This window comes from Bos javanicus, chromosome 22, assembly GCF_032452875.1.
Source record: "Bos javanicus breed banteng chromosome 22, ARS-OSU_banteng_1.0, whole genome shotgun sequence".
Taxonomy (NCBI): Eukaryota; Metazoa; Chordata; class Mammalia; order Artiodactyla; family Bovidae; genus Bos; species Bos javanicus.
The window spans coordinates 36,641,097-36,664,862 of NC_083889.1; the positions used below are offsets into that span (position 1 = coordinate 36,641,097).

The 23,766-nt window shown below is 40.2% G+C and overlaps 1 protein-coding gene and 1 long non-coding RNA gene across 9 annotated transcripts in view; one reads left to right on the forward strand and one right to left on the reverse strand.

Moving 5' to 3' along the window:
- The window catches only part of LOC133235248 (uncharacterized), a 318,764-nt gene that overhangs the window by 156,376 nt on the left and 138,622 nt on the right, over positions 1 to 23,766 (reverse strand). The gene's annotated exons all lie outside the window — the stretch shown is intronic.
- Positions 21,421 to 22,162, forward strand: LOC133235636 (mediator of RNA polymerase II transcription subunit 28-like; the record flags this gene model as incomplete). Its single annotated transcript, XM_061397351.1, has 1 exon — positions 21,421 to 22,162. A coding segment is annotated over one exon (537 nt), but the record flags the coding sequence as incomplete, so codon positions are not given.

Consider the following 23,766-nt stretch of genomic DNA (forward strand, 5'->3'; position numbering starts at 1 on the left):
TTCTCATGTTAGTTTGTATATCTTGATCATACACCCCTAATTTGTCCCTCCTGCCTTTCCTTTATTCTTTGGTAAACGCAAGTTTATTTTCTATATCTGTGATTTTGTTTCTGTTTTGCATATACCTTCATTTGTGGTTTTATTTTTTTTTTAGATTTCCACGTACAAGTGATATCATATGGTATTGTCTTTCTTGGACTGATTTTAATTTTCTAAGCATAATATTCTCTAGGTCCATGTTGCTCCAAATAGCAGAATTTAATTCTTTTTTATGGCTGAGTAATATTTCTCTCTGTGTGTGTGTGTTACATCTTAATCCAGTCCTCTGTTGATGGACATTTAGGTTGTATCCATGTCTTAGCTATTATAAATAATGCTGCTAGTGTTTTTCTACATATATACCCAGGAATAGAAAGCTGGGTCATACAGGATCTCTATTTTTAGTTTTTTGAGGAACCTCCACACTGTTTTCCATAGTGGCTGTGAAAGTGAAAGTGGCTCAATTGTGTCTGACTCTTTGTGCCCCCATAGACTATACAGTCCATGGAATTCTCCAGGCCTGAATACTGGAGTGGATCCCTCCTCCAGGGGATCTTCCCAACCCAGGGATTGAACCCAGGTCTCCTGCATTGCAGGTAGATTCTTTACCAGCTGAACCACAAGGGAAGCCCAAGAATACTGGATTGGGTAGCCTATCCCTTCTCCAGCAGATCTTCCGGACCCAGGAATCGAACTGGGGTTTCCTGCATTGCAGATGGATTCTTTACCAACTGAGCTATCAGGGAAGCCCAAGTTGCTCAGTTGTGTCCGACTCTTTGCAACCCCATGGACTATACAGTCCTTGGAGTTCTCCAGACCGGAATACTGGAATGGGTAGCCTTTCCCTTCTCCAAGGAATCTTCTCAACCCAGGGATCAAACCCAGTTCTCCCGCATGGCAGACAGATTCTTTACCAGCTGAGCCACAAGGCTGTACAAATTTATATTCCTACCAGCTGTGTAGGAGGGTTCCCTTTTCTTTGCATCCTTTCCAACATTTGTTATTAGTAGACTTTTGAATGCTAACTATTAATAGGTGTGAGGTGATATCTCATTGTTGCTTTGATTTGCATTTCTCTATTAACTAGTTGTGTTGAATATCTTTTCATATGCCTATTGCTGCTGCTGCTGCTAAGTCACTTCAGTCGTGTCCGACTCTGTGTGACCCCATAGACGTTAACCCACCAGGTTCCCTGGCCCTGGGATTCTCCAGCCAAGAATACTGGAGTGGGCTGCCATTTCTTCCTTCTCCAATGCGTGAAAGTGAGGTTGCTCAGTCGTGTCTGACCCTCAGCGACCCCATGGACCTATACATATGCCTATTAGCCATCTGTATATCTTCTTCAGAAAAAGATATTCTTTTTCTGTGTATTTAGATATTCTGCCCATTTTTTGATTGAGTTGTTTGGAGGTTTTTTATATTCAGTTATATGAGCTCTTTGTATATTTTAAATATTAGCCTCTTGTTAGTCCCATCATTTGCAAATATTTGTTCCCATTCCCTAGATTGCCTTTTTGTTTCGTCAGTGGTTTCCTTTGCTGTGCAAAAGCTTGCAAGTCTGATTAGGCCCCATCTGTTTATTTTTGCATTTGTTTCTTTTGCCTTAGGAGACTTATAAAAAAAAATGTTGCTACAATTTGTTAAAGACTGGTCTGCCTATGTTGTCTCCTAGGAGTTTTATGGGCTCCATTCTTACATTTAAGTCTGTAAACCATTCTGTGTTTCTTTTATATATGGTGTGAGGGAATGGTGCAGTCCCTTTTTAAACGGTGGGAAGACTAAGATTAGATAAACATGGCCTAAAATTAAGTAGGACTTGCATAATATTGGTAGAGATGCTGTAATTCATAGTATAGTCTTTCATTTTTTTTTTTTCTTCTTATGTGCTTTATGAACAAGTACAACCTTATCTGGAGAAAAATGTTCTCACAGTGAAACAATGCTTTTGATCTCCGGTTACCATGTATATGTGAACTCTGAAGTAGGGCTCTGCTCAGAAAGACAGATTGCCCAGATCCCTGCAAACTGTCTGTCTTCTGTTCCTCAACACCTCTTGCCAAGGGGACATCAAATCCTACCCCACCCAGGATTTGAAACCATGAGAACAGGGATTCCTACTTCTCTCCTGGAAGGTAATTTACTGAAAGTGGCTTCTTCTCCTGGAATCTCCCTCCTCAACTCATCTCCTAGAGCCTGAGCCAGAAGCCAAGTCAAACACCCCACTTTCTGAGCAGAACCCACCCACCAGAGACTTTTTCTGTCAAAGTTTTACCATGGAAGGATTTCAGCCTCTGAGGAATATTCAAATATATGTACATTTGTTTCCCTAATTGCCATAATATTTACATTGTCATTATCAGTAGATTACCTTATATATTTATTTAGAACTGTCATTTGCAGTGTTCTCCCCTAATTAGGAAAGGAAACAGCTGTTTGGCATGTAAGAGAATATGTCATGTCCCCTTTGACTGATCACTTGAATAGAACAGGGATTATAAGTATTTACTTAAGGATTTCTAAAGTAGGGCTGACCAGATCTAGGCAGAATGAAAATGATTTCTCAGGAATCTTCTGCTATAACAGATTATGGAAGGGAAGGAGGGACGAATGGAAGAGCAGATCTTTGGGGTTAAGTGGCATTTGTCACCAATTTTAATGGGACTGGACAGTGGTTTGGTTGGTCTTGCGATTTGAATTGTGCTGTTTACTTGATCAGGATCCTTGCTTTTGAGTATGTAGTGGTGATGATATAAGTCTCAGGGTCACTCCTTGACTAGTTTGCCAGTGAGCTGCTCAGAGGAAAAGCTCTTCAAAATTGCCTGTTTATTTCAAAGGGGAAAAAAAATAACCTCTTTTAAGTCATTTTTTGCCATTAGTTCAAATTATAAAAATGTTTTTAAATAGTCAAATTTTAAAAATAACTAATTTATATTATAATCTTGGATGCAAATGGAAAAGAAAGATTTAAAACTAGGTTTTTAAAAAGTTAAATTGGTTGTACAGTCAACGTTTCTGCTTATATTTACCTATAGGAACTATAAAATTCATGATGAAGTTTGGCTTTTTCTGGCATTGCTCACATAAAATATATTGCTTATATATGAAAAAATGACTATACTATAGGGGATAAACTTAAAGTTCACCCTAAGTGTAGGTTAATTTAAGAGGAAAGACTGTATTTACTAATACCATTTCTGGTTAATAGTGTGTGAAGTTTAATTACAAAATCCTATACAAGGAATTTATTGCATACAATTGAGGTCAGTTAAAATAACTTTCTTAAAGCATAGCAGATTTAAATAGATTTGTGTCAACATAGCTTTCCAGTCCACCATCATTATCAGATTATTCCATATTATCTTCAAGGGGAAATGGTTTTAGACCCAGTGGTAAACATAGTTTGGTGCTCTACTTTGAAGGCAGGGGTCGTGTGTGAGTGCGGAAATAACTTACCACTTTAGTTCACTGTAGTAGACATTTTTGAATAATAGCCAAAGGGTTCTTGTCAGTTTCAGGAATTTACTGAGTACACACTTTCACTTTTCAGAAGTGGGCCTGGAATCAAACTCTTAATAGAATGAGATAACAGGTCAGTGTCAGAGACTCCAGAAATGACTTGAGGGTTCTTTGTAGAATTTTCACATATGAGGAATGTTTAGAAGAGTCAATAAAACTAAACTATGGAGCCAAGTAGTCATGGTGGGAAATGTCCACTTATTAATTGCCAACAGAAAAGACAAGCATATAGATCTTCAAATAATGATCGAGCAATCAGGCATGGGTCAAAGCATAGCAGACCCAGGGTTCTCAAGGGGTTCCAAGTCAATAGTTCTTGACCAAAAGCTGGACTTTTCTTCTTACTTCAGTTGTGACTTGAAACAGATCACATCATTTCTCTTAATGTGATTTATCTTTGCAATGAGTACAGTAGCACCAGGTGCTTTTTTTTGGATATGTAGCACTTAATGCAGCTGTAAATGTTACATTTCTTTCTGTGATACTTGCTTAAATATTTGTCTCCTCTTTTAGACATGAAGTTCCTTTGCTCACCCTTATATTCCCAGCATAAATCACATGCCTGGCGCATAGCAAGCATTCCATGACGATTTGTTGAACAGGACCTTATAGCAATGGAAAATTATGGAGAACATATGAAACAATTCATGTAGAGTAGTTAGCCGTGTGCCGACACTGAGTAAGTCTTCAATGCATGTGAGACACCCTGATTGTTGTTGTTATTATTTACATTGAATAAATGTTTTTGAATAAAATAATAAGTTCTAGGCTCTTTCAGGATAAACCTCAGCGGGTAACTCAAATCAGTGGGCACTAAGAAACTACATTTAATTAGGTCATGTCATATTAGTCAAACCTAAGGAAACCTCTAAAATTTGGCTTCTCAGCCAGAAAGGCAATTCATCAATTTACAATAGAAGATATTCCACCCCCTGCCAGGGGTCAGGACTTCCTGAAATCAGTGTCTTTGGAACACAGAATTAGTTCTAAATATTGCTTGTAAGCTCTGAATCAAAACAAAGGGAGCTGTCTCTGTGGTCTTGTAGGGTTTGAGATGTGGGCTGGACACTTAGTTCTACCATTCTGGTACCTTTCTGCTTGCTAGAAAGGTGTGTAAAACATGTCTGTCAGCCTCTGTTTCTCACTGTTTCTCTTCCCTTAGAGAATGAAGGATAAATATGACAGTTCTTCTATAAATATCTAATATAATTTTGAAGCTGAAAGAAACCTTGGTGGTTGTTTAATTGCTAAATCATGTCCAATTCTTGTGACCCCATGGACTGTTGCCTACCAGGTTCCTCTGTCCTTGGCATTTTCCAGGTAAGAATACTGGAGTGGGTTACCATTTCCTTCTCCAGGGGATCTTTTTGACCCAAGGATCAAATCTGGGTTTCTTGTGTTATAAGAAGTCTCCTGCATTGCAGGCAGGTTCATTACCAACTGAGCCACCAGGCAAGCCTTTAAAAGGAACCTTCAGTTCAGTTCAGTTTAGTTGCTCAGTCGTGTCCGACTCTCTGCGACCCCATGAACTGCAGCACGCCAGGCCTCCCTGTCCATCACCGACTCCCGGAGTTCACTCAAACTCATGTCCATCGAGTCGGTGATGCCATCCAGCCATCTCATCCTCTGTCATCCCCTTCTCCTGCCCCCAATCCCTCCCAGCATCAGGGTCTTTTCCAATGAGTCAGCTCTTCGCATGAGGTGGCCAAAGTATTGGCATTTCAACTTCAGCATCAGTCCTTCCAATGAACACCCAGAACTGATCTCCTTTAGGATGGACCGGTTGGACCTCCTTGCAGTCCAAGGGACTCACAAGAGTCTTCTCCAACACCACAGTTCAAAAGCATCAATTCTTCGGCACTCAGCTTTCTTCACAGTCCAACTCTCACATCCATACATGACTACTGGAAAAACCATAGCCTTGACTAGACGAACCTTTGTTGGCAAAGGAATGTCTCTGCTTTTGAATATGCTATCTAGGTTTGTCATAACTTTACTTCCAAGGAGTAAGCGTCTTTTAATTTCATGGCTGCAGTCACCATCTGCGGTGGTTTTGGAGCCCCCCAAAATAAAGTCTGCCACTGTTTCCACTGTTTCCCCGTCTATTTCCCATAAAGTGGTGGGACCAGATGCCATGATCTTCGTTTTCTGAATGTTGAGCTTTAGGCCAACTTTTTCACTCTCCTTTTTCACTTTCATCAAGAGGCTTTTAAGTTCCTCTTCACTTTCTGCCATAAGGGTGGTCATCTGCATATCTGAGGTTATTGATATTTCTCCCGGCAATCTTGATTCCAGCTTGTGCTTCTTCCATCCCAGCATTTCTCATGATGTACTCTGCATATAAGTTAAATAAGCAGGGTGACAATATACAGCCTCGACGTACTCCTTTTCCTATTTGGAACCAGTCTTAGGGAGCATCTATTTTCCTAAACCCAACATCTTTTTTTTTTTAATTTTATTTTATTTTTAAACTTTACATAATTGTATTAGTTTTGCCAAATATCAAAATGAATCTGCCACAGGTATACATGTGTTCCCCATCCTGAACCCTACTCCCTCCTCCCTCCCCATACCATCCCTCTGGGTCGTCCCAGTGCACTAGCCCCAAGCATCCAGTATTATTTATCTATATTATAGATGATAAGTGTGAGCCTTGAAGAGGTGACTTTCCCTAGGAAATACAGATAGGTTGTAACAAAGCAAGGGCCTGACCCTGGTTTTCTGGAGAATTTTTGTTCTTTCCAGTTCCCTATCCTGCTTTATCTAACATTCCCTATTGTTGTGTAGTCTGGGAAAGGACCCTCAAACATTATTCACTCCTGGTTCTGAGTATCTGTACGTGTTGCTTTATATAAAAAAGTGATGGGAGATTATCCTGGATTATAATCTAGGGGCTAGAAATGCAATCACATGTATATTTGAGAACTAGGGAAAGATGAATCAGAAATACACAATGGAAAAGGTGATGTGAAGACCTGGCAAAGAGAGATTTGAAGATGCCGACCTGGAAGACTGGAGTGATGTCACAGCAATTCAAAAAATGCTGGCCGATACCTGGAGCTGGAAGAGGCAAGGAATGGATTCTCCCCTAGAGCCTCTGGAGGAAGAAAGACACTGGCAACACAGTGCCTTTGATTTTGGCACACTGCTACTGATTTCAAACTTTTGGCCTCTAGAACTATGAGAAGATCAATTTATGCTATTTTAAAGCACCATGTTTGTGGTAATTTGTTATAGCAGCCACAGGAAACGAATGTACCTATGAAAATAGAAGTCTTATTTTCCTAGTTAAAGATTTGATTTATTTGCTGCCCCAACCCCACCAATAACATTAGCAACAAGGTAGCTTCAGAATTAAAATTTAAGTGAATTCCTGCTTTTCTGGCAGCAATTTAAACTAAATCCTACTGTTTCCCTAGTTTATTTGAGCAAATAAACTCTGGACTAACATGATTTTATTTCATTTGTAGAAAATTATAGACTTATGATATGACCACAGGGCAAATTATTTCGTTCATAGACCATCTTGGAAATTACACACACTTTTTTGTCCAAGTCACCTTTTATAACATAATGTCTCAGGGTTAATTGAACTACAGTTTATTTTGTATTTCACAGATATTTTCAAGGGATTCATACTGATAAGATTTTTCTTTAGATGGCCTTAGGAAAGACCTATCTCTTACAAGATGACAATCTACAGACATAGAGTATCATTTGGTATCTAATTTTTTCAAAAACTAATTTCATGATCCTGTGTTGGTTTGTTTTTTTAGCTTTATGTTCAAAGAATGATTTTTTTTTTTTTCACTTTCTTCAAAAGCTAGACATACACCATTTAGGAGAACTGCAATCCCCAGACACTCCCCATAGCAATAACATTTCATTGTCTTCCTGTGTATGGATTTACTTGTTGCATAATCTTGCCTTATGTGTAATTGTCCTGTGTTTTTGTTTGTTAAAAGACTTTAACAAACAAAAGACCTTAAAGACTATATCTCTTTCTAAGCTTAAATCTTCAAAGTATATAAGACAGCACTGGAAAAGATGGGTTAATATTGACTGTAGATTAGTAGGCTACCCTTTAGTTTTATGAAGAAGCAGTTATTTCAGGTAGATGGCAGAATAAAAGGGTACTTATTATTAAGACCAGATGTTATTTTAAATAAATGTTAACCAAAAATAGAATTTTCAACACCAACATAGTATTGGCCCAGAAGCTTTTGTGATCATTAATAGACAAGTATTTCTAGGCATTAGCTTCTAGTGACAGTTGGGTTCTTACCTTCTCGAGTTGGATTAATTTGTGTATGTGTTTATCAAAAATACCCATAGAGTAAATTTAGTTACAAAGCCATAACAACTTAATTAATTCAGTAATAAAAAATTAAATATGGCCTTGTTAATTAACAAGATAGCAGGACTCTTTTTACAATGTATATCAGGCATCCCAATGTCACTTTAAATATTTAAAAAAAATAAATAAAATCAAAAGGTTGTAAAAGTAAAAAAAAAAAAAATTAAATATGGTGACCAAATTTGTGTGCACATCTATCAGATATTTAGTTAGAGGAGCCAACAGAGAAAAATGTATCATTTACCACTAAAGTAGGAGAAATCGCTCTCAAAGAACCAGGATATAAATGAAGATCATGTTCTCTTAAAAAACAGCAAGACTTATTTGTTAGTTGAACCATAGGACAGTGCCTTTCGTGTGTCATAAAATGTGGGAGGATAGTAGTTTCTTATGATTCAGCTTAGTTGTTTGCTTGCAGTTGGTTGGTCCTGGATGTTATAAAAGTGATCCAATTCAAAGACACCACTCCTTTGGACCTATTTCCTCATTTTGTCCCTTTGAATAATTTTACTTTTAAAAAAAAAATACTTCCCATCTAACTTTTTACAGTTGAATTTGTTTATTTTATCTTTGGCTGTGCTGGGTCGTCGTTGCCGCTCGGTCTTTTCTCCGGCTGTGGATGCAGGGGCTGCTCTGTAGTTGCAGGGCGCCGGTCTCTCATTGCAGTGGCTTTTGCTGTTGCGGAGCACAGGCTCTAGGGTACACTGGCTTCAGGAGTTGCAGCACGTGGACTTAGAGTTGTGGTTCCTGGGCTTAGAGCACACAGTGGTGTGGTGCATGGACTTAGTTGCTCCACAGCACGTGGGATCTTTCCGGATCAGGAATCAAACCCATGTCTCCTGCATTGGCAGGTGGATACTTTACCACTGAGCCACCAGGGAAGCGCTCGAACTTATTCTTGATGTCAGGGCTAGTCAGGGCTCCACGAGGAGAATCACAGTGTAGTCAAATTGGGGAATTTAAAGAGAGATTAACAAAGAAGCCATTAACAAAGGTGTGGACAGAGTAGAGAGATTCTACAGGGTGTTTTGCCATACCATTGTGCTAGTGCTGTAGACTGAATGTGTGTATCCTCCTAAATTCATATGTTGAAAATCTAATGCTCAATATGATAATACTTGGGGGCGGGGCCTTTAGGTAGTGCTTAGGTCATGAAGGTGAAGCCCTCACCAGTGGGATTAGGGTCCAAACAAAAGAGGCTCCAGAGAGATCCTTTGCTTCTTCCACCATGTGAGGACATAACACAAAGATGTCCATCTGTGAACCAGTAAACCCTCACCACACATCAGCTCTGCCGGCATCTAGATTTTGGACTTCCCAGCCTCCAAAACTATGAGAAACATATTCTTTTGTTTATAAGCCATGCAGTCTAAAGTACTTTGTTATAGCAGCTCAAATGAACTAAGACAGTAAAGGTCAGGGTGCTGTGCACACTTCCCAGCCTGAAGAGCAGAAAGAAGAGAAAGAGAGAGAGGAAGGGGGGGATAGAATAGGAGGTGGGTAGAGAAGTCTGTTGTCTGTCAAGAGCTGTGACGTCTGTACAGGAAGGAAATCTGGGGGAATAAAACTCCAATTTACTTTTTTTCCTCTGCATTTCTTTTTGGTTTATTTTGTTGAGCCCACCATTCCCAGGAAGAAAATCAGTTAATCAAACCTCTATATGCCAGCCTCCTAGAACACAGGCAGAGTGGAGTGGATCTGGGGAGAGAAAAGGAATTATCCAGCACAGTTCTCGGATTCTGATGTTTGCTTGAACCACTTGGTTTACTTAGCCAGGGCTACTCTGGGCTTTCCAAGTATATGAGCTGATAGGTTATGTTTTCAGATACTTGCATCATAAAAGTAGCCTAACTCTAAGTGCCTCACAGAGCATCTGGTAGACTGGAAGTGCTCAGAAAACATTCACTGAACTAATTAAATGGAATCCTTACAAACTGAGGTTTGTCCATGTGCCAAAATCCTAAAACTCAAATCAAGAAGATGATCAGGTCTCACACCCTTGCCTTTTGTTTTAAGACAGTCCTTGAAATGTGTTTGCTGAAGACAGAACTTTCCCTTCTTCTCCAACACATAACCCAGTCAGAGGGAAATTTCTGTCTTCAGCAAACACATTATTCAACCACAAAGCACATAACCCAGTCAGAGGGAAGATGCTTTGTGGTTGCATAATGCATGAGATAGCAAGGCCCACGCCTAATGTTTTCAAGGTGTTAAAAACTTATGATGAGCCTGTTGATTTTTTTTTTTTTTTCCCCAATCCGTCTGCTAAGTTGCTCCTGAGGATCATTTGACAGTTTCTTGGGGGAGGGATGCAGGGAATATTTGGAATATTGTTCCTTACTCTGCAGGAAAAATAAGAATTAGGCTTTTGCTTTTTCGTGCCCTGTTGTTTTCCCTTTTGCAGATTCATCTGGCCCTGAGCACTCCTACAGTTGTAGATGCTTTTTGGAGTTTCTGAGCTGCGATGATCATTCCTTTAGTTTTCATCTGACTTAAAGGAATGGACTGACAGCAGCCCTGCTGGAATTTCGCAGCCAAAAGGACCAGGAGTGAGAGCCTGAGGTGAACTAGGTCAGTTTGTCCTAGGGATTTGAAATTAGAGCAAAGAGCTAGAGAATGAAATCGTTTATGTCCTCCCATCCAGGCATCCATGCCTGGAACTACAACATGTGGCCTTGGGAGGTGTGGGTGGGCATCTGTCCTCCACCATGTGGAATGAGGAGCAGAGATGAGTTTTTGCTGAGACCAAATTTTTAAAAAATGAAGTCAAATGTGCATATACAAACAAAGATGGAGTGAGTGTACTCCCTGCTTTCTGCTCTCCCTCAAGTTCACTCTTTTTAGTCTTTTCTGAGCCCTCTCTGCATTCCTGCTTATCATTCCATTATAACACCATTGCATCTGTATACTAGATCCTCATCTTTTGAGTAAAGTTACCTAATTTGATTTCTTTTCCAAGCAACCAAAGCAAACAAACAAAAACAAAATGTCATACTTAACCAAAAACTTCTTAGGATGGGAATTACCTAGGCTAGAAGGAATATTCCAGTTGAGAAAAACAAAACAAACATTATCAAGAAGAGTTGGAGACAGTCATTCTAAAAGCATTAAAAAGATGTCTCTCTTAACATGGAAACTTACATTACCATATGTAAAATAGATAGCCAACGGGAATTTGCTGTATGGCTCAGGAAACTCAAACAGGGGTTCTATATCAACCTAGAGCGATGGGATGGGGAGGGAAATGGGAGGGAGGTTCAAAAGGGAGGGGATATATGTATTCCTATGGCTGATTCATATTGAGGTTTAACAGAAAACAACAAAATTCTGTAAAGCAATTGTCCTTCGATTAAAAAATTAATTAAAATTATTAAAAAAAAGATGTCTCTCAGCTCTGAGATGAGAAAAATAAAGCTTCTCTTTGGGCTTACATGGTGGCTCAAATGGTAAAGAATCTGCCTGCAAAGCAGGAGACACAGGAGTTGCTTTTGTTGTTTTGGATTCTCCAAACAGTCCTCCCTTTCTTTGGGGGAAGTAACAGAACAGTTGACCCCTGAACAATATGGGGTTTGAATCACACAAGTCCATTTATATGTCGATACTTTTAATAAAGGTGTACTTAAAATACTACGTCTATGTGGGCTTCCCAGATTGTTCAGTGGTAAAGAATCTGCCTGCCAGTGCAGGAGACACAAGAGATGCTAGTTTAATCCCTGAGTCAGGAAGATCCCCTGGAAGAGTAAATGGCAACCCACTCCAGTATTCTTGCCTGGAAAATCCCAAGAACAGAGGAGCCTGGTGGGCTACAGTCCCTGGGATTGCAAAGAGTCAGACATAACTGAGCAACTTTCACTTTTCAGCTAGCTATGCAGAAATGAAATAAAATGGCCCTGCTCCATGGATTCACATAGTCATTAAAAGTGAATTTCTTTCTGCGGTCTTCAGCATGCAACTGAACCTTGAAATGTATTCCTAGTTAAAAATTCCTCTTCAAGCCTTATCCCATGATTTCATGAAGTTCTGTGCGCATAAGAGCGACTCTCCAGCTCAGAGATGTCATGTTTGTATCATCACTGACATGGAGACAAGTGTTTAAATGGTCCATTAAGTAAATGCCCCTCACAAGTCTGGGGCACATCTGTAATTTGATAGCCCCACCCTGCCTCTATTTGGTTGGAAATCCTCAGCTTGGCTTACTAAGAAGAAACAGGCACAATTATTATGTCAAAACACATTAATGTGTTGTATTCTGCCATTGCATTTGCTTTCTGGCATTTGATGAAGCTAAAAGACTTTAGGTTATGAAATGTGTGTTTCCTCTTGGTCTTTGTTTAGAAAGTATGTGTGGTATAATGTGGATGAGGAACATCACTTAGGCTTCTGGCCAATTCTTACCAACCCGTAAATGGATTGGCATCCTCTTAAAAAAAGATCTATACCTGCTCCTTTTTTCTTGAGTATTTTCTGATCTTCTGAGCAAAGGAGCTATTGAAAAAAACCAACATAAAGCCTGTCCCTTTTCATCCTCAAAAAAAAAAAAAAAAAAAAAGACCTTTCATTTGTTTTAATTGTAAAGTGATTATCTATGTTATTGCACATCCTTTGGAAGTATTAGGACAAAAATACAAACAGCATGTTAATGAAATCTGCAGATGATACTAAATTGGGAAGTACTGTTTTCACTATTAATAACAATGAATCAGGCAGCCAAACTCGACACCAGCATCAGTAAGAGGGGAATGAGGCAGTGGAGAGAGTTACGTCGGTGGAAAAAGCAAAAGGAACTATAGAAAATTGAAATGATTCTAAACCCAGATGCAGTGTGAGTGGTAGACAGGTGAGCCTTGAATATTCATTTGTCAGTTCAGCCTGGACATAAGTGGAAGGCCAGTTAGAGATCCCTGTACACTGGGAAGTAAGAGCTATTTTTAGCTCCATAAGTAGAGGTAGAGGCATTGTGTTCCAAAACAGATAAGTCTTTTCTTCCAAAACTTTAATAAGACTGCAACTGGGGTAGGGTGTTCAGTTCTGGAACTGCACCTGAATAATGTTTAAGAGAAACTCTTATATGTAATTTTTCAGGTGGTGTTTTTTTCTTTTTTTTCCAGGAAAGAAATACAGCCACCCGAAATTTTTTTTCAGCAATTCCTAACAATATAGCAGTTGTTTTTACTGATTTGGATCATCCTTGAGTATTATCTAAATAAATCTGGATACCTAGTAGGCATCCTAAAATTAACACATGCAAACCTGATCTCTGTTCTCCCTACTGCTCCCAGCAAACTTGTTCTTTCCTGAGTCTTCTTTGTCTCAATTATGGAAATTCCATCCTAGCAGGTACTCAGGTTTAGAGTGATCCTTAATTCAGTTCTTTTTGTCAAATCACACATCCCATACATCAGCAAATCTTGTTGATTCTAGTTTCAAAATAGATCTGAAATCTTCCCATATGTCACCACCTCCATGGCTACCTTGTAACCCGAGTCACCAGTCTCTCTTGCCATATTTATTGCAAAAATATACTAGGTATAGACTCTCTGTATCTGTCAAAATGAAGGTCAAAGCATTTCACTCATCTTCCCAAAAGTCTTTAATGGCTTTCCAAGTCAGTGTGTAAAGGCCAACAAGACCCTTTGTGGCCTGGCACCCCTTACCTCTCCGATCACATCTTCTACTCCTGCCTTGCCCACTCAATTCCAGCTGTACTTGCCTCCTTGCTGTCCCTGTAACATGCCAGGAATATTCCTCTTATGTCTTTGCACCTGCTACTCCCTCTGTCTGGCGTTCTCTTGCCCAGATATCCATATGGATCACTCCCTCAGGTTTTACTCCAAAATCACCTCTGCAATGAAGTCTTTCCTGCCTACCCTCATGAAAATGCAGCCCACATTCATATCATATATCCTTACCCTCCCCCTGTTTTCTCTTCATTGTACTTAGTATCAGCTAACATGCTGTATATTTTTATTTATTCATTGTTTGTATCTTCTCTGATAGACACACCTAAAATATGCATTACTGCCATCATTAACTTTCATCTGTTTCCAACACCGCTGCTCCAGTGCCCCAAGAGTCCTGTGGCTCTGTTTGCTGAAAAACAGAATGCAACTCTATGCCTATTGGAATGTTGGCATTGCTTACTTTCATAATCAAAATACTTGATCAGTCAATTCTAAAAAAATATTTAATTCAAATCCAAAGAGCATTTCTAAATCTATAGCAGATCTAGGTATGCTCTTTAAATAACTTCCTTTGTCCAGACACTACACTCAAAGACTAAATAGCATGTTTTCTAAGCTGGCATCACTTCTAGCTAGAATGCTGCACTATTATGTTTTTAATCATCAGGGAATATATTTGCAAAGGCTTGCAATGGGTAAGCTGAGGGACTTTAAAAATAAAGATCAGAAATAAGGAAGATGATACTCAGAAAAGTGTATCTAATGGGAAGAACACTGGCTCTGAAATCAGACAAGAGCTAATATCTACAGGAAATGTTCTTAGAGTATATCCTTATTAACTAGTTTAGCGTTCACAAGGAGATAGGAACTACTGTTTTCATCTGCATGATATAGATGGGAAAATAAGGCAGAGAGAATGGGAATGACTTTCCCCAGATTCTTTATCTCTTACAAGATATTGGTGAGGCCAGGAAGATCTCGTCCCGGAATCGGTCTTCTTACACCAAGTGTCCTTTCATTCTGGACCTCTTTATACCCACAGAAAAAGTGTTAAGGATCCCACAGAACTTTGCTTATGTGCATTGTGCCTATAGATGTTTATTGTATTCAAAATCAAAACTAAGACAATTTTTTAAATATTTCTTCTTTAATTCATTTTAAAATAATATCAATAAATTCATTATATGTTAACATAAATATGTTAAGAGAAATAATTATATTTTTCAAAATAGAAAATGTTTGGAAAAAAGAGTAACATTATATGACATTTAATGTCCAATTAATAGCAGACAGTTTGATCATATTTGCTTCTGCCTTCAATCTACTACATGTTGTTTTGATTGAAGTATATAAAGGAAATCCAGCTTCACACGGATACACAATTGGGAAAGAAGGGAATAGTTTAACAGCTTTCTCATATAACTATAGTTGTTCTTTGATAGTACACAAAATTTGACAAGTATTATTTTCGTCAGTTTAGTTGTAATGTGGAATCTGAAACGGTATTGACTGACTTTTCAGACTTTGTTATAGTAAAATCCACGAGTCCGTTTTGTATTTCCAGTGGTTCTTTTACCCATGCATCTAAAACAAACAAAACCACTATGCGTTGGACATTTGGAAGGTACCTAGTGCACTGACTTTTGCAGATCTTTTGTTTTAAAGGTTCATTAATGTCACAACTCTCATTTAAAAAGGTGGGGGTGGTACTTTAGAAATTGGAAAGTTAACAAGCTGATGGCGGTAGGTACAAGTTTACAAAAATTCTAATTTTTTCCTGAAAGCTCAACAATTATATTACTGGCAAGATATACTTTCAGGTTATCATACCAGGGGTCTTTTTGATTATTGACATAGCACATGTTTCTAGACATTAGCTTCCAGTAGAGTTACGTTTTGATCTTCTGAAACTTTGTTGATTTATTGTGAGTATATTTATCAAAAGCACTCATACACCTTGAGGGAAAAATGTTACTTAAACTTATACAATTAACATCACTAATAAAAAATTATTTGGAGGCTTTCCCTGGTGGTCCAGTGGTTAAAGTTCACTTCACTGTGCAGGGGGCGCCAGTTTAATTCTTGGTTGGGGAGCTAAGCTCCCTTCATACAGTGAAGCATGGCCCTATGTTTTGCTAAGACACCAACAACTTTTTTCACCATTGCTTTTGAATCATTACTGCAAATGTCAATACAGTATTAAAAGATAGTTAACTAATATCTACATGTTAGTATACAAAGAGTTTTGATCCCCCTCAAAAGGCCTTAGACATGATGTTCTCCAGAAAACTTTGAGAACCATTGAACAATCTCTCCCATCCCTGTCCTAACTGTTAAAATTATGACACTTTAACTTCTCCTTCAGTTTCCTCACCTATGAAACACAGACATTAATACACAACTGTGATCTGACAAAAATTATCTTGAAAATTTGGGATAATCATATGTTAAGCTCCTGGCAACATCTCAGGCATACAGTAGGTACTTGAAAAGCGGCAGCTGTCATGGCTGTTGCCTAAACCCATAGCCTATTATTGGCAAAGCTAGAATGCCAAATCCTGTTTTCTGATTCCTTCTCAGAGCTCTCCCTGTGACATTGTATCAGCAAGAGCAGAACAGATCTCACTGTGGCTGTTTTTAAATACAACAAAGAGCAAAGGCCAATTCATTAGATTCAGTTGATTCAGTGATCTTCGTAGTTATTGTCCTAGGTGATAAACGGAAGCAGTGGAGTCATTGAGACTATGTGTTATCTGCATTGGAGTCATGATTAGCTCTGTGCTACCTGTGTGACCTCTACAGGTTCTCTGAGCCTCAGGCCTCTCTTCTGTGAATCTGGATAATCATCAGATCAGATCAGTCGCTCAGTCGTGTCCGACTCTTTGCGACCCCATGAATCGCAGCATGCCAGGCCTTCCTGACCATCACCAATTCCCGGACTTCACTGAGACTCACGCCCATCGAGTCAGTGATGCCATCCAGCCATCTCATCCTCTGTCGTCCCCTTCTCCTCTTGCCCCCAATCCCTCCCAGCATCAGAGTCTTTTCCAATGAGTCAACTCTTCGCATGAGGTGGCCAAAGTACTGGAGTTTCAGCTTTAGCATCATTCCTTCCAAAGAAATCCCAGGCTGATCTCCTTCAGAATGGACTGGTTGGATCTCCTTGCAGTCCAAGGGACTCGCAAGAGTCTTCTCCAACACCACAGTTCAAAAGCATCAATTCTTCGGCCCTCAGCCTTCTTCACAGTCCAAATCTCACATCCATACACGACCACAGGAAAAACCATAGCCTTGACTAGACGAACCTTTGTTGGCAAAGTAATGTCTCTGCTTCTGAATATGCTATCTAGGTTGGTCATAACTTTCCTTCCAAGGAGTAAGCGTCTTTTTTAATTTCATGGCTGCAGTTACCATCTGCAATGATTTTGGAGCCCAAAACAATAAAGTCTGACACTGTTTCCCCATCTATTTCCCATGAAGTGATGGGATTGGATGCCATGATCTTCGTAGCACCTACCTTACAAGGTTGCTGTGAGGATTCAGTGAGATAATACATGGAGATAGTAAGGTACCAGCCCAGTGTAAGTGTTCAGTAATGGGTGACTTCTTTCTTTGATAATAATAATGACTCTTATTATTCATTACTCAACTCAATATCACTTCCTCAGGGAAGCCTTTTCTGACCCTCTAATAAAGACACCACATTTTAAGATCTCATCACCCCTGCACTTCTTCTTTGGACTTAATATAGATGCAGTATTAAATTTCAGTATGTGATTATCAGATTAATGTTGGTCATATGTACTAGGGTCTTAACAAAGGGGTAGTGTCTGTTAGACTCATCATTTTTATCCCCCAATACCAGGCACAGACCCCAGCACAGAGCAGTTTTCATTAAATACTGATTGAAGGAATGAGTGAAAGAATTCATTTACTAGCCTAGAAAATCATAGTGTTACTCCACTCTACCATGTATTTGTAATGATAAAACTTCCTCTAGCACATGTTACTCTAAGTATGATCTGCAGTCTAGGAAAGAAGCCCTAATCTGGAAGCTTGTTGGAAACGCAGACTCTCAAACCTCAAACCAGACCTACAGAATCTAAAGCTGAACAGAATCTCCAGGACATTCATATGCTCATCAAAGTTTTAGAAATAAAGACCTCTGTCTACTCTTCACCAATCCCTGTGTGTGTGTTGGGGGATGGGGGTGGAGAATCAGGAGGGAGAGAGAGGAGGGAAAATGAGGGAAGAAAAGTGAAAGGGGAGGAGGGGAGTTAAGGAGGGGAGGGGATGAAAGAACAGACAGTCAACTAAATTTCCCGAGTAAAGCTGCCCTCCCCTTCCACAATCCATGTCTCATTACATTCCCAATACAAACATTATTACAAATATTACCATTTCTAAAAACCAGATGCATTTTTTTTCAGCCTCAGCCAGGTTGTTCTTATTTCCTATTCATATATGATTTTTTCCAGAAGACTATTTTGACCTCAGTTGAATAATTTATTTCAGAGACTTTATATCCTAAAATATTCTCTGGAGGAGACAGAAACACCATCTGTGCCCACTCTTGGAAAAACAGCCCCAAACCATGAAGTAGGGGTGTCATTTTAGTTAGAGTTGCAAAATCTGAGTGCCTGCTTGTCCACCACAACCTCAGAAAAAGGAGAGAAAACTACATGTCAAAATTCTTTCTCCTTTAATAGCACCAAACCAGTCCCACTCCAACACCCCAAAGAGATTATAAAAATATGCATGGTACCCGTCTGACCCCTGGAAAAATTACAGCCTAGCTTTTTTTTTATGAAAAAGGTATCATTTTTAGAATGTATCCCCATTTTTGAATAGTCAAACCCACCCATCATTTTTTAATAATATGCAAGAACTCAAAGAGATTCAGTGAATGATTCATTTGCCTGTGTTCATTCCTTTACATTTTATGGGACCCAATTTTGAAATTCCCTTTGCTATGGTGTCCTCTTCTCCCAAGGGAAGAAATGGGCTGGTCAGAAACAATCACATTTCACTCAGTTGGGTCCCCTCTCCTATCAGTGGAGTGAGCTTGTCGGGTCCTGAGTCCGAGAGCTGATGGTTGCCAAATCACATTTAAATTTGCTGCTGTGTGTCCTTCCATAGCTTCTTACTTGCCCAGGACTTTGCTCTCTCTGTCTCTCTGCCTTCTGACTCCTACAGATACTGGTAAGATACAGAAATACCTTGTTTCTCTGCTTCAAGAAATAATGTAGCTGCTAAATCTGTAGACTGAACCCCTTGAGTGAGTCTGTGCCTGTGGTCATCGTGTTCCCTCCCCTAGGGTCACAGGCATTGTTGAGAAAAAGCTGATTAGAGTTAGGGTATAATTTAGAGAACCATGCTTAAATAACAGTTGTCCTGATGGTCTAGTCTAATGAGGTGGGCCAAGGGGTCCAAATGGGGTCCTTTTCCCCATCAGTAGATGCACATGGAGAAGGCAATGGCAACCCACTCCAGTACTCTTGCCTGGAAAATCCCATAGATGGAGGAGCCTGGTGGGCTACAGTCCATGGGGTCGCACAGAGTCAGACACGACTGAGCTACTTCACTTTCACTTTTCACTTTCATGCATTGGAGAAGGAAATGGCAACCCACTCCAGTGTTCTTGCCTGGAGAATCCCAGGGACGGGGAGCCTGGTGGGCTTCCGTCTATGGGGTCGCACAGAGTCGGACACGACTGAAGCGACTTAGCAGCAGCAGCAGCAGCAGATGCACAAAATGTAGTTATCATGGGTCACTTGGAAGAAGGCATTTAGCAACCAAGCCCAGTGTAATACAAATAACCTCGGCTTTGGAATCATCTAGCTCAGAACCAAGAATATTGGTTCTCATACTTGCTAGCTATGCCTCCTTGAGAAAATTGTACTTTACTATTTGATTCTCTTTTTCCATACTTTTTATTATTATTATTTTTGCTACACCACACAGCTTGCGGGATCTTAGTTCCTCAGGCTATCGGTAGTAAAAGTGTGGAGTCCTAACCACTAGACCACCAGGGAATTCCCTCATTTTCCTTATTTTTAAAAAATTATATGTAATAGTCCTTAGTGAGCTTTTGTGGGGATTAAAGGAGATTGTGTTCCATAATGCATGTGGCATGTAGGCAATGCTCGTATCTGACTTGGTAGATTTCCGTGACCCTGAATATGCTGATAGGAAGACAAAAGAAGAAATGGGGCAAGGGCAAGGGAACATAAGAAAAGGAAAAGAAGGAGCCAGGTGACTTAAAAAATTAATTGTCAAAAAACAGTTGTGGTTCTTGAAGTCCTGGTTAAAAAAAAGTCTCTTTCCATATAAAGTCTACTGTTTCATTTTTCCCATTCACTATTTTAGCATTTTTCATCTTTTGAAAGCCATCGGTGCCTCTGCTACACATTTACTATTGAAATAAACTCTGTCTGCTGTCCAGACACATCATTATTGGCTCCAACCAGTTTAGGAAGAGGATTAACATGGCAATGAGACCCTTTCCCAAGAATCCACCTCCATACCATGGTACGTGGGCTGCTTTATCAGAGAAGCGATGTCAGAGAGATTGATGGGGAATCAGGGAAAGGAGTTTCAGTCCACAGAGCTCTTGGTGCCAGGCAGAAACAATCCCTAAATTGTAGTAGAGAGAATAGCAGCCTCAAGATGTCTGTTGAATGTTTGAGCAGTTGAAAGTCTAGACTGATGTGATGGGTATCTTCCTTTGGTCCTTTGGGGTTTATGGGTAGATAAAGAGTGAGGACACCAGGAGGGAGCTGTGAAACTAACTTGAAAGCTAAGGGCAGCTCAGCAGCCACAAATGTCATGGATATGCTATTTCTAAAAGTTCTCTGTATCTTTTTGAATATCTGAAACATCTTCCTTAAAGTCAAATTTGTTTATGGTGTCAAGTACCCCATGAAGTGTAGACAGTAGATCAGCCTTGAGCTTTGACCTTTTTTAAATTCTCACATTTATGTTCATACTTTGTATACCAGGTGCCGTGCAGGTTGTTAGTGATATGATAATGATGATGATGGCGACACTGCTAATGTTGATATTATTGTAATTAGCAATAACAACAAGCATTCACTGAGTACTTCCTCTGGTCAGGTACTGTGGCTGAACACTGTATGCATATTTCTAATTCATTCACCTATTAGCACAAAGTACTACCAACGTTTCCTTACTATGAATGAGATTATGTGTGAAAGTTACTCAGTCGTGTCCGACTCTTTGTGACCCTATGGACTGTACAGGCCATGGAATTCTCTAGGTCAGAATACTGAAGTAGGTAACCTTTCCCTTCTCCAAGGGATCTTCCCAACCCAGGCATCGAACCCAAGTCTCCTGCACTGTGGGCAGATTCTTTACCAGCTGAGCCACAAGGGAAGCCTGTGAATGAGATTAAATAATGTTAAATAGTTTGAGCACAGTTATGGGTTACATAAGTAACATGTGTCAGAGGTAAGACTTTAAGCCTGGAATTTGCAATCTCATGCAAATGGCATGCAAAAATGAGTTGTATAAATGAGGCAGTCTCACTTTTTAATTAAGCTTTTCATTATTTTATGTTGACATCACCAGAGGTAACACAATGAGAGGCTTGGATACTTTGTATAAACTGTTTGCTGAATTAGACATTTTCCTGTCCTCTCAGCCTGGTATGGAAAACACATACAAGATGATTGCAATATAATATATTAGTGGCTGCCTAAAGTGTTGTCAGAACACAAGGCAGTTGGTTTTGCTTAGTGGAGAAGATGGTGTCAGGAGAGGCTTACAAATAGAATAGAGTATTATTTGGAGGCCTTTAAAGACTGACTTTCAGCTCCATTGGGAGGCATGTTCTCTGGACAGCCACTCAGACCTCCGCAACCTCCATCGGGGCTCCTGGGCCAGGCTTCGCTTCTTCAGGCTACGCCAGGCATTCCAAGAACTTCTAACAGTATTTTGGTGGACAAGTTGGAGTCATATTTTAAAGCTTGCTTTGCTTCTCTGGTGAGTCAAAATTATGTCAATGGTACAGATCAGGAAGAAATTCGAACTGGTGTTGACCAGTGTATCCAGAAATTCCTGGATATTGCAAGACAGACAGAATGTTTTTTCCTACAAAAAAGATTGCAGTTATCTGTCCAGAAACCAGAGCAGGTTATCAAAGAGGATGTCTCAGAACTGAGGAATGAATTACAGCGAGAGGATGCTCTGGTCCAGAAGCACTTGACAAAACTAAGACATTGGCAGCAGGTGCTGGAGGACATCAACATGCAGCACAAAAAGCCAGCCGACATCCCCCAGGGCGCCCTGGCCTACCTTGAGCAGGCGCCTGCAAATACCCGTGCACCGATGAAGCAAACCTGAGGAAAGGCCACCTGAACACTCGCTGGTGCCTGAGTCAGCCCAAACACTGTTTTGCTAAACATCTCTTCTTGTAGACTTGACATTTTGGGAGAGCTCTTTGCCAGAGAATGAGGTGATTTTCGTTTTGTGCTCTCACCTAAAATTTTCCTCCTATTTTTATAAGTGTTATTTCTTGAGTACTTTATAAAATGCTTATTGCTGTGGTAAACCAAGTAGATTGTCTTTAGCAAAGTTTAAGACTGTTAGGAGAAGGCAACGGCACCCCACTCCAGTACTCTTGCCTGGAAAATCCCATGGACGGAGGAGCCTGGTAGGCTGCAGTCCATGGGGTCGCTAAGAGTCGGACACGACTGAGCGACTTCACTTTCACTTTTCACTTCACAAAGACTGACTAGGAGCCTGCCAAGCTGGAAAGAAAGAAGCATATCAAATGAAAACAGGAGGACCAAAGACACGGATATAAAAATAGGAATTGTGGAGAAATGATCAGCCTGTATAGTGGTTCTCAAAATTAAGTGTTCATTGGACTGCTGGGTCCAATCCTCAGAGCTTTGAATTCAGTGGACTGGGTGAGACCAAGTATTTGCATCTATAATGAGTTCTCAGGTGATGCTGATCCTTTCTGTCCAAAGACCACACCTTGTTGAGAGCCCTGTTCTACAAAGAAAGATCATCTGGAACCCACCCCCCTAACTCACCCCCCCGCAAGCGTGTGTGTATATGAGAGGCATGCCAGAGCCTGCAAGATTTACACCAAAAGAAAATTCCCGGAAGAGACGAGGATTTCTTCTTTTCCTGCAAGGAATGGAGGTTAAATTTCACTGTTGGTTTTGGGAGCAATTCATGCTGAAGCTGGCCAGTGGGAGGAAGCAGAGAAACCACAACTCAGGACTGAAATGAGGGCACCTGGGATTTTATTGCATTTCTGCCCCATCAGTGCCCCTATTCACGCAGCAGTGAGGGCCTGCAGCTACAGGAGTTGAAGCACACTGGCTCTTTTGTATTTGGGTCCAATTGGCTGGGAAGATGGCATTTTTTTCAGAGTTCTTCCTCCCATTTTTGTCCTGTGTCTACTGACCAGAGGTGGGTTTCTGTGTTTATCACCCACGTGCTCTCTTGACCGCCAACAGCCTTGAGAGGTGGAGTGGCTGAGTGTCAGGATGCTCTCATAGGCAGAGAACCAAGAGGATGCCAGAATGTCAGGCTCAGCTGCATGGAGGTGGGACAGATGGCATCTTTGTGAAATTCTTCCCGTTGTTCCACTTCTAATTCATTACCACACTTTGCTTCTCTCATTTTCCAGCATGGAAAAAGCTATGTTGTATCTGCCCTTCCTCTCCATCCTCTTCAAATGGGCTGAGTAGCCCTGACAGGCCTGCCTCCATTACTAGAATCACTGTCTCTCAACTCCTGACCTATGCAGGCCAGATACCAGCCAATCTGGAGATTGTACTTGTCCAATAATTAGGGAACATGAGGCACCTAGCTCAACATCCCTGCTTTTTTTTTTTTTTTTTAATAGTTTGCTTTGCCAATGGATAGCCAACAGCTCTGTGTGTGACATTGCCCGAGGCCCTTCCAACCCCCAACATTACTGCCAGGACTGGCAGAGATGAGTGGGAATCCCCAGTTAGAGAAAGAGAAAGGAAACAAGACTGTGTTGTTCAGATTCTGTGTTAGCTTTGTTCTCAGTTCTCATTGCAGTTCCGCATTACTCTATTGCAATCTTCTGGGAAACTTGAAATCAACTTAGTAGTCCACTTAGTTACTGGCCTATGTGGTGCTGGAGATGATGCTCAGTTTTCATTT